The sequence below is a fragment of the Erithacus rubecula genome, assembly GCF_903797595.1.
Source record: "Erithacus rubecula genome assembly, chromosome: 4".
NCBI classification, from domain to species: domain Eukaryota; kingdom Metazoa; phylum Chordata; class Aves; order Passeriformes; family Muscicapidae; genus Erithacus; species Erithacus rubecula.
In genome coordinates this window covers 33,431,809-33,442,733 of record NC_136686.1, presented here as the reverse complement: position 1 = coordinate 33,442,733, position 10,925 = coordinate 33,431,809, and the positions used below count along the sequence as shown (strand labels likewise).

Sequence of the window (10,925 nt, the reverse complement as noted above, 5' to 3'; positions counted from 1 at the left end):
GGCGCTGCCAGAAAATCAGCTGCTATTTAAAGTACAGTGCAGGGGACCGCGCTTGCTGCCATTTATATTTATACTTATTACTGGTCGGCACCTGACCCCAGCCGGCCGCCTCAGCCCAAGCGGGCGCGCACGGCGCATGCGCCGCAGTCGGCGGGCCCGTGTCCTTTTAAAGGACAAGCCGCTCGCCGCCCGCCGGAAGTGCCTGGTCTCCGTACCGGAAGTGGCTTCACCTGCCAGTAACGCCGGTTCTTCCGGGAAAGGCCGGCTCGCCCGGTTCCCGCGCGGCCGCTGCTTTCCGGCGCTCTGCCCCTCCCCGCCCCGCCCTCGCTTGCCCTCTGTGTCCTTCTCCGGCGGCGCCTTCCGCTTCCTTCCGCACCCCGCGCCTTTCCTCGCCCCTGCGCGGTGCGCTCATGGTGGGGCGGCAGTGCGGGCCAGCAGGGGGCGCGCTGGCCGCGGCGCGGCGCTCTGCACGGCCCACTTCCGGGTCTCTGTGTCCAGAGGGATCGGGGCTCTTCATGGCGCGGCCGCGCCGGGCCCGGCGGGAGGGCGGCGGTACCGGAGCCCCGCTGCCCCGCTGAGCAGCCGCGGGCCGCCGACATGGAGCCCGAGACGCTGGAGGCGCGCATCAGTGAGTGCGGCTGCGAGCAGGCTGCCCTCGCGATGGGGCGGGGAGGGCGCGGGCGTGGGGGGGCGCAGGGGTGTGAGGGAGAGGGGCTGCGGGTGAGGCCCCAGGGCCGAGGTGGGTCAGCAGGGAGGAGGGGGAGAGAGTTTGTGCACAGGGGCGCGTGGACACGAGTGTGTTTCTCCTCCCACGCCATCCCCTGCTGCTGCACCCGCTGGATTTGGCAGGAAGGGAGCGGGATCAGTGATGTCCCTCCAGAGGGTGGGAGCCTGCTGGGATTTTTTTCTCACCCTCACCTCCTCCTGCCCGCAGACAAAGCCACAAACCCCCTGAACAAGGATCTGGACTGGGATGGTATCAATGCGTTCTGTGAGCAGCTCAATAAGGAGCTAGAGGGGTGAGTGCTTTGTCCTTTATCCAGGCTTCTCCAGGACACAGGCCTGGTTAGGATTTCCCACCCAGCAAAATCCAATGCGATTGTCCCAGGTGAATTGGCACGAAGGCCCTCGAGGTGGGGGTAGGTGGGGTGCCCTAGTCTACAATTGGATGGTTCCCTCCAGATTTTGAGGTGTCTTTGTGCCTTATCAGCATCTTCAACTTGCAACATCTTTTCAACTCTGGATTCCCAGACAGAAATGCAGGTACCAGGCTTTTTGTCAATAACCGGCAAGCTTTTCTTTTCCCCTCACTCCTTCCAGTCCTCCACTTGCCACCCGGCTTCTTGCCCACAAGATCCAGTCTCCACAGGAATGGGAAGCTATCCAGGCCCTCACGGTAAGGGCATCTGCAGGCTGGTAGAACTAGATGGAGGGGCAGGGTGTGGAGATGCTCCAGCTTGACTGGAGAAGCATGGGGAGCTTTGAATTCCCTGTGAGAAAGCCCTGGAGCACCTGGGCCCTTGGGTGGGAGAGGGACTGAAGGTGGTTGCACAAGTCAGGGGAGGTTACTTGGAAAGATTTTATTCCTAGAAAGATCATAGCCTGTTGAAGTTGAACAGGAAGCTTTTTGGCTTTTGTTGTGGTGGCCTTGGCAGTGCTGTATTAATGGTTGGACTGTATGAGTTTGATGATATTTTCCAACCCAAAGGATTCAATGATTCTTAATCACGTGGATCCACACTTTGAAAAGCTGGTGTTTGTGACCTCTTTAAGGGTGGGCTGGTTTTGGATGGGCTGGTGTGCCATCTCTGCAAAAACTGGCCCAAAAGACAAGAATCTTGCCTTTTGGAGGGAGCAAAGGATGTGACAGTAGCCGCAGGCTCTGTGCCTGGTGAGGGGGAAGCAGGAAGGAGCTGGCTCCTGATCCTACTGCTAACCCTGTGCTGGGACTCAGCTGGCCCCTCTCCCCAGGTGCTGGAGTCCTGCATGAAGAGCTGTGGCAAACGCTTCCACGATGAGGTGGGCAAGTTCCGCTTCCTCAATGAGCTCATCAAGGTGGTGTCCCCTAAGGTGGGTCTCATGGCATCCTGCTGGAAGGGACTGGGGCCTGGTGGCAGGAGGGCTTTGGGAGACAGTGGTAGCTGAGCAGAAAGATCAGACCCCCACTGGCATATGGGCAAAGCAGGACAGCGTTGGTCAGAGATCTAGTCCCTGTTTCCTGCTGAGTTTTCTGGTGGGAAGTGAGTTTTCACCCCTCTGTTCCAGGCTGTTGTAGGAAGCTGAGGCCAGCTGAGGCCAGCTGGACATGGTGCAGCCAGTACTTGTGAGGCTACTGAGCTCATGTACATGCCTGGAGTCATCTTCTCTGCATCCCCCTTGTGCTGAGGAGCAGCTTTGACAGGACCTTGTCTCTCTGGGGTGTCCCAACCTAATTGAGACACTCTTGGAGGGCAAGCCCAGGCTTGGTCAGTGGTGTTCTGATGTGTCCATCCGAAGGACCAAGTCATTACCTGCTCCTCTGCTGATGCTGCTGTTCCTGCAGCAGAGCAAGCTGTGCAGGTTCCCCTATTCAGTCAAGGCAGTGAACACCAGCAAGTGTAGAGTTAAGGGAACACAGGCTAAATATGACAAAGGAAAACCTTTGCCTGCCAGTCACAGCTTGTGATCTGTGATGATGAATTGCCCTGGACAGTGACAGCAGCATCCTAAAGTCCTCTTGCTTGGCACCCTTGAGTATCCAGTCCTCTGCCTTAAACCACTTGTCTCTGGTGGCACACACACTGTTTCTGCCACCAATGTTCCCATCAGACCCATGTGAGAAGGCTGAAAGACGATTGCATGGCACCTGCTGGGTGCTGGTCATCTGGGGCTCACCTTGCTCATGCCCTGCCTCAGAGACCATTGCCCCCATGTCTCTCCCAGCCCTGCTGTCCCCTCATTCCTAAAGGGCTGCATTGCTGAGCAGCTTATTTTCACAGGACCCTTCACAAGGTGACAGGAGACCTGCCTGTGCCTTCCCAACTGCCCCTGTGTGTTGCTGAGGAGCTGTTGCTGCAGCATTTCTCACACCTCTTGTTTTTCCTGTGATGGAAACCAGGCATAGCATAGGATGTGTTGCAATGCCCTCATGAGCTTTCCTGCTTGCTTCCTCTTTCCTCCCTGTGCCATTGGGAGCAGTCTCACTTCCTCCTGGGAGGGCAAGGAGAGGAACAGGCCAGACTTGCAACGGCTCAGATCAGCTTCAAGCCATCTCTTCTCTCTTCCTCTAGTATCTTGGCAGCCGGACATCTGAAAAAGTGAAGTCAAAGATCCTGGAGCTGATGTACAGCTGGACATTAGGGCTGCCTCATGAGGTGAAGATATCAGAAGCCTACCAGATGCTGAAGAAGCAAGGTGAGAAGCAGTGGTCTGGAAGGGGCAGATGGACAGATAGTTTTGCCTTACTTCACCTCTCCTTTGCTTGGGCAAAATCTTAAACAGGCTCTCCCTTCCCAGATCCAGGCCATCTATCAGTCTGACTCAGCACCAGGGTCAGGAGAAAGAGCAGGTGCCTTGGGGCTCCTGGTTGAGCAGAGGGAGTTGCTGGCGATGAGTTGCTGAGTTGGAGGGCACATCTGCTTGCTCACGTGGGAGATGGGGAACTGGGAAGGTCTGGGGCTGAAGGGCTGCAAGTGCTTTGGCAGTATATGCTGGAATTTTCTAAGGGAGGGTATTTATGGGGAATAGAAAAAATCCAGGAGCTTGGGTAACAGGTGCTAACCCACACACTCTCAGTCCCAGCTGGACTGGAAAAAGATCAGGGTGGCAGTGCCATCCCTGAGTGGGTGAGTCCTCCTGATCTCTCCTTCGGTTTCTACTGCAGGGATTGTGAAGTGTGACCCAAAACTTCCAGATGATGCTCCTTTCCCACCACCTCCTCCTCGACCCAAGAACATAATCTTTGATGATGAAGAAAAATCCAAGGTAAGGGCTCTGTACAATAGGCATCATCTTCCTGCTCCAGTACTTTACTCTCCTCTGATGTGGGAGAGTCAAGGTCCCTGCTCCTTCATGCTGGTCTTCAGAAAATGCATCACAGGAATGCTGAGGGCCTGTTTCCAAAATCATGACAAAGAAAACATGCAGAGAAGTGGGGCATGTGGGTCTTTTTGACCTTTGGATCACTTAGCTGCAGGATGGTGCAATGGGTGAGGTGCAGACAGTAGCCCAAGCAGGTTCAGGGAGGTTTGCTGCTGCGAGCACTCTAGACTTTGGAGTTATCTAGCCATGAGGTTTAAATCCCATCCCCAGATGATGCTGCTGTTATCTCTTCCCCACTCCCAGCACTGCAATCTGCCTATTGCCCAACCACTTATAGCCACCTGGACCCATCCTGTGTTGTCTTTCCATCAGAATTGTGTCACCACTCAGCAAACATCTGCAGTAGCAGTGCTGATACATTTAAGCGAGTATAGGGCTCCTCTGGGACTAGTTCTGCTGCAGAAGTGTGATGCCAGTTTGTTGCAAGGGATATAGTTTGCCTCCATGGGTCAGAGTCTGCAAATGAGGATTTGTAGGTGGACAGTGGGACTGTTCCCTGACTATGGAGAGGGAAAGTGGCAGCTCTCCCTCTTCACCAGCAAAGAGGCGTTTGAAGATGTCCGAGTAGGAGTCCATTCCAGTGCCATGGCCATTCTTGTGTAAACCAGCCTTTCTTCTGTCTCAGTACTGCCCCACTCAGACTTTCCATGGTGGGTAATGGGAAGGCCTGAGCAGGTTTTGAATGCAGGGGATCTTCAGGGGAAGACCTAGCTTGCATAACCAGAACTACAACAGGAAAAGGAAGGCCAGTTGTACTTCTCTCCCTGGTCCCTGATAGCCCACAAGCTCCTGTGGCTGGGCTTTCTAAACAGTTGGAATTGTCCTCTGCCAGAAACATGTTTGGGATGGGTGGAACTGTTGGCTCTGGTGTTGCAAGAGTGTCTCTGGCTGCCATCCCTCAGCTTGGGCTCTGAAGTTCCTTCTCATTTGCAGACACTGGCTCGCCTCCTGAAGAGTTCCCATCCTGAGGATCTCCGGGCTGCCAACAAGCTCATCAAGGAGATGGTTCAGGAGGTGTGATGGGGAAGAAGGGAGCTGGGGGGTCATGGGCTGGGTGGTGATGGTTGGCACCAAAGGAGGACTGGCTTTGTGACCTCATGCAGACATATGGAGCTTCTGCCCAAATTTTGGCTGCAGCAGCTGTGAAAGAGTCCTATGTGAGTTCTGCCATCCCCTGGCTACTTGGAGGAATGGCTCTGGGTACCAGGCCCTGCTACAGCACTAGATCTACAGCAATTCCATCCCTGTCTGGCATGTTCCTGCCCAGAGATGACCTGGAGTTTGCTACTGGAGTGGGAGCTGTTTTGAGGGCAGTGTTGCTGGGCTTTAGTCCAGGATGCTTGGCTGGCCTGACCTTCCTCCTCTCCAAGTCCTTCCCCATGTGCTTTCCCTCCAGGACCAAAAGCGCATGGAGAAAATCTCCAAGAGGGTGAATGCCATTGAGGAGGTGAACAACAATGTGAAGCTGCTGACAGAGATGGTGACAAACTACAGCAAGGGGGAGACAACAGAAAGCAATGAGGACCTAATGAAGGTGAGGAAAGGCAATCCCAGCATCCTCCTTGGGCTTAGCAGAAATGGGTGACCCCTATCCCCTCATCCTCCTGCCTATTTTGCACACCCAGCTGAGCATCCTGCTCAGCTCATCCCTGTTTCTCCACTCCCCCAGGAGCTGTATCAGCGCTGTGAGCGCATGAGGCCCATGCTTTTCCGGCTGGCCAGTGACACAGAAGACAATGATGAAGCTCTAGGTAAACATATCGGGCCTTTCCTGTTCCTGCTGAGACTGCCCTCGAGGTGTCAGTGTACCCTGGTGCAGCCTGCAGCAACAATGGGGAAAATGCTCTCTGCAGAGGTTTTGTTTGCAGAAACTTGGGCCTTGCTTTGAAGTAACAAACACACTTGGGCTGTAAAAGTTACTGTCTTAACTATTTTCACACTTACTTTCAGCGGAGATTCTGCAGGCCAATGACAATCTGACCCAGGTGATCAATCTCTACAAGCAGCTTGTACGGGGAGAAGAGATCAATGGGGAGACAGTGGCCAGTCCCCTTCGAGGTGAGGAGACTTCAAGAATGAGGACAGGAAGGTCAAGCAGAGAAACTCTGTTGCTGGTTTCCTGCAGAGTAAGAGAAAACTGAGAGAAGTGGAAAAGGGAAACCTGCAGGAGCTTAGAGTGGGTCTGGTGAGATACGGAAATGGCTTGTGGATGTGACTGGTGCATGAAGAAAGGGATAGTACAGGGATGAGAGGAAGGATGGAAGCCTCACCACACTGCATAAGGACTGGATAGTGTTTTCAGATTCTTTTCTTTTGCAGGCAGCACCTCAGCACTTCTAGATCTGTCTGGCCTGGAGCTTCCAGCAACATGCCCTTCCTACCCAGCCTTGCCCACGCTTTCAGGTGGCTCAGCAGTCCCTGTGCCTGACCAAGCTGGCTCTGTCTCTTTGCTGGATGATGAACTCATGTCTTTAGGTGAGAAATCCAGAGCAAAAGCTCTTTATTCTTTGACTCTGCATAGTTCTTCCTTGGCAGGAACATGAATAAGAGAGAGCTCTGGTAGAAGTGAATAATGAAAGACAAAGAGGTGTCCTTCATTTAGAGTGAGGGAGAGGAGGGAAAGACACTGCTATGATTCTCAACTTCAGTCCCACGGTGTTTTTCTGGATAGTCAGAGAGAGCCTGCAGGGATGTGCCCACTGATTTGCTCTGGGTAAACTGACCTGGCAGGTAAATCAAGAGTGATGCAAGCGAGATCCCCAGATGGATCACAGGGGTGGGTCACCCCCAGCTCCTCATGCTTCTGCTGTTGAAGTCATGAGCTGACAGCAGATGCATGTTCACATGAGATCATGTGAGGTGCCAATCCTAGAAGGCCCTAGAGTTCTGCTTTGCACAACAAAGTGTCTCTTTCCTAAGACAAGTACTTTTGTGCACAGCAGCATCAAGTAGACAACATGGTCAGTCAGACTGGCCAGCTCAGTATTTTTCTGCCAGTTGCAGTGAGAACTAAACTACAAATGAAGCTATCTGGACATAAAAAAAGGCACTATCACCCTTCTGGCTCTCCCCCATGCAAGGATGGGGGGCTAGAGATGGAGACCACATTGGCAGTTCTGCCCTGCTGTTTCTGTGTCTTACTCAGGCCACATTTAATGCTCTTACTGATTTGGTGAATCTTACTGATTTTTATATGTTTGCTTTTACTCCTGGCAGGCCTAAATGACCCAGCATCACATCCTGTCCAGGCCAGTGACAGCAGTGGCTGGAACAGCTTCCAGGTAATGCACTGGGAGCTAGGGCAGAGAGTGGGGAGGGCGACAAAAGTAACAAATGTAGGAAGGGAAACATACCACATCTGATGGGTTGGTGCTGATATGCAACCCTGCTTTGGGGCTCTCCTGTGTGCTCTTTTCACAGTCATCAGACAGCAATGAGCTCAGTATCACCCCTATCATGGCAACACCACCAGTTAAAGCAGATGCTGGTGCATCTTCCCCCAAACCATCTCCTAGCAGCAGTGGCTTGGATGACCTGGACCTCCTGGGCAAGACACTGCTGCAGCAGTCTTTGCCTCCAGAATCTCAACAAGTGCGATGGTAAGCACTTGGTAGTGCAGGCTTGCATCTCTCCCCCTTGTTTCCGTTTCTGGGGTGCTGGGCAGCATTTCAGTGCCCTGTTCCACTCCTTGCTCTCTCTCCCCCCTGCAGGGAGAAGCAGCAACCACCCCCTCGGCTCACCCTAAGGGATCTGCAGAACAGGAGCAGCTCTGGCACCACAGCCCACAATCCCAGTGCTCCACCTGTGCTCCAGAGTATTTCCCCTAACCCCACACTGCCTCTGACCTCAGAGCTGCCTGCCCCTGCTACATTTCTAAAAGCTGCCACCACACCAGCAGGAAGTACTGCAGTCCCACCACAGCCTCCTGCCACTGTGCTGCCCCAGGAGATCTCGCTGGCCAACATCACTGTGCCTCTGGAGTCAATCAAACCCAGTGAGCTGGGGAAAAAAGATGGGGGACAGGCATGGGGGGATTAAACCCTGCACACATGGAAGGGAAGAATGTGAAGAAACTTGTTGCTTGTTGGATTTTGTGAAGGCTGAAGAGGAATGGTGTCTCTGTCACTAGTATGGAGTTAGGGGGATGGGGAGGGGTGCTGTCAGGCCAATTCCCTCCTGGCTGACTGCTGCCTGTGCCTGGCTTTCCCACAGGCAGCATCCTCCCGGTGACAGTGTATGATCAGCATGGCTTCCGTGTCCTCTTCCACTTTGCTAAGGATGCCCTGCCTGAGAGGCCTGATGTGCTTGTGGTGGTGATTTCTATGCTGAGCACGGCCCCACAGCCCATCCGCAATATTGTCTTTCAATCTGCCGTCCCCAAGGTAAGACAGCTGCTGGGATTAAGCTCCCCAGACTGGGCCAAAGCATGATTCTCCTTCTGCAGGAAAAGCAGGGTGGTGGAGAGAGCTCTGTGGGCATGGGAGCAAATTCTGTTGCCTTCAGATTAGCACTATGTTTTTCTCTTTGACTAGACAGCAGAAGCTTCCCGAGTACAGGAGCAGGGCTTCTGGCTGCTGAGTCACTCCCAGGAATGTGGTCACTCTTCTCTCACTCTCTCCCTAGATAATGAAGGTGAAGCTACAGCCTCCCTCAGGCACAGAGCTGCCAGCATTCAATCCCATTGTCCACCCCAGTGCCATCACTCAAGTCCTGCTGCTCGCTAACCCACAGAAGGTAACAGCATTGTCCCTGGGGCATGAACAGAGGCTGGTCTTGGTGCTCAGACCAAAACCTCACTAGCCTATCCCTGTTCCCTCTACTCAGCAACATCTGAGAGGTGAATGGTTTGTGCCTCATGCCTTTCTTCCCCTTTTTTCTGACTGCTTATCCTTTTTCTCCCATCTCCAGGAGAAAGTGAGGCTACGGTACAAACTGACCTTCACCATGGGAGAGCAAACCTACAATGAAATTGGGGATGTGGACCAGTTTCCCCCACCAGAATCTTGGGGAAACCTCTAGGGCCACATGTTGCAGGCACTACACTTCAGATTCCTTAGGAAGCCAGCCCTGTGGGGCTGAAGCAGCCAGAGGAAATGGGAGGGTGGGTGGGGGCTGGTGCTCACGCTCAATTCTCCAGATGGCCGGGCAAGGGCCAGAGGGAGCGTGCCTCAAGGAGGAGAGCAGAGATGCCAGGAGATGTTCATCTCACAAGACTAGAAGCGGAATGGAAAGCTTCATGTGTGTGAACAGTTGCCTTCCCTGCTCTTCTGAAGATGACACTCCCTCCCCAGTCTGTAGCTTCTCTTCTAACCCTGCTTTCTTGCTTTAGGTGCATAGGGAAACAAGGACAGGGAGCTTTTAACAACCTCAGCCCAGGGCAAGCCCTAGCAAAGGAAGATCTTTTTCCTTGTCTGCCCCTCTGCACTTCTCAGCCCTTCAGCTACTTCGTGCTCTATGGTGCTCTCTCTTGTCCCCCTTGCCCCCTCCTTGGAGCTGGGCCCCAGTGATTCCATCTGGTGGGATCGCACTGGAGCTGATGAGGAACAGGGCTGGGCAGAGCCTAGGTATCTCTCCAGCACCAGACAGAGAGCAGACAGCTATCCTTGTTTTGGGGGGGGGTCAGGGGAAGTGATCATGACATATCTCTTTCCTAGCTGCTTACAGAGCTGTTGGTGAGAGGTGGGGCATCAGGGGCTGGGAAGGGCTTGCTCTGTGCCTTCCCAGCCCCTTCAGCCGGCATTCTGAGCCCCTACAGCAGGGAGGCCTGCACCATTCCCACAGGCTTTATCTATCACAGCAAACTTTGGGAACGGTGGCCAGAGAGGGGCATGCTGTGGGGTTTGAGTCTCCCTGCAGCCTCCTGGCAGATGGGGAGAGGAAGCAGCAGTTAGACTTCCTTTCCCCAGCTGAGCTGGAGAGCTTGGTGGGGTGGGGGGTTCTCTCAGCTCTTCAGTGTCCTCTGGCAGAGGGCTGAGTGATGGGCTGGGAGTTCGGGGAGATGGGAGCCCAACTCATGACCACAAAGCTCTGCATTGGGGCAGGGGGGGTTCAGCAGTGCCTTGTGCACCTTTGCTGCAGCTGAGGGCAGGCCTGGCTCCCTGTGGTGGGGAGGGGGCTCACCCCAGCCGCCTGATCACTGTGACACAAGAGCTGGGATCTGCAGGCACAGAGGAGACTGAGGGTAGCACATCCCAGGCAATCCCCATTCCCATGGGACTTTGGACCATGGGAGCTGCTTCCTATCCCTAAGCTGGTTTGGAGAGGGCCTGATGACAAAAAGCAGAGGCAAGCTGTGCTCTGCATTGGCTTGCCAGAGGTAGAAGGAAGCCAGTGTGAGCTGGAGACGAGCAGGGTGCCTTGCACTCCTGACTCAGGGCAGTGAAGGTGACCTGTCTCAGAGCTGGGCACAGCGGGCAGAGTAAAGGCAAGGGGGAAGCAAGGTTGTTGTGCTGGGATTCTGCTGTATCTTACTTCCCTTTCCCGTCTCTTCAGGGTTTTGTATGGGTTCTTTCTTTGCAGATCTTGTTTGGTTCTTGAATAGACTTGTATATATTTTCAGTGCAAAATTCTGTAAATGGAAGAAACAAACATTTAAAACGAGACGCCCGGCGCGAAGAATCTGCTGTATTTATGGGAAATAAAGAGTTCTTTCCTGATCCTGCTCCTCTGTCTTTTGACCTAAGGAATGCATTTTTTCCCTTATTTTCCTGGACCCCTGAGGAGCTTCTCTGCCCCCTGCCCAGCTCAAATCCTGCCCCCTTAGTCCTGTAGGTGATCCCTCAGTCACTCAGGCCCTTGCCACAATGATTTCCCTTCTCGCATGAGCAGGGAGCAGGGATGGTGGA

At 53.9% G+C, this 10,925-nt stretch overlaps 1 protein-coding gene across 1 annotated transcript; it reads left to right on the top strand.

Moving 5' to 3' along the window:
• Positions 1–325: 325 nt before the first annotated feature.
• GGA1 (golgi associated, gamma adaptin ear containing, ARF binding protein 1) lies at positions 326–10,736 on the top strand. The gene is made up of 17 exons (XM_079303884.1): positions 326–628; positions 935–1,019; positions 1,321–1,396; positions 1,972–2,070; positions 3,270–3,393; positions 3,863–3,963; positions 5,014–5,094; positions 5,477–5,614; positions 5,750–5,831; positions 6,031–6,138; positions 6,400–6,555; positions 7,297–7,361; positions 7,501–7,679; positions 7,791–8,074; positions 8,293–8,462; positions 8,704–8,814; positions 8,989–10,736. Exons 1-17 carry the CDS (start codon positions 598–600, stop codon positions 9,097–9,099), a joined length of 2,001 nt encoding a protein of 666 aa, XP_079160010.1. The 5' UTR covers positions 326–597; the 3' UTR covers positions 9,100–10,736.
• Positions 10,737–10,925: the final 189 nt, after the last annotated feature.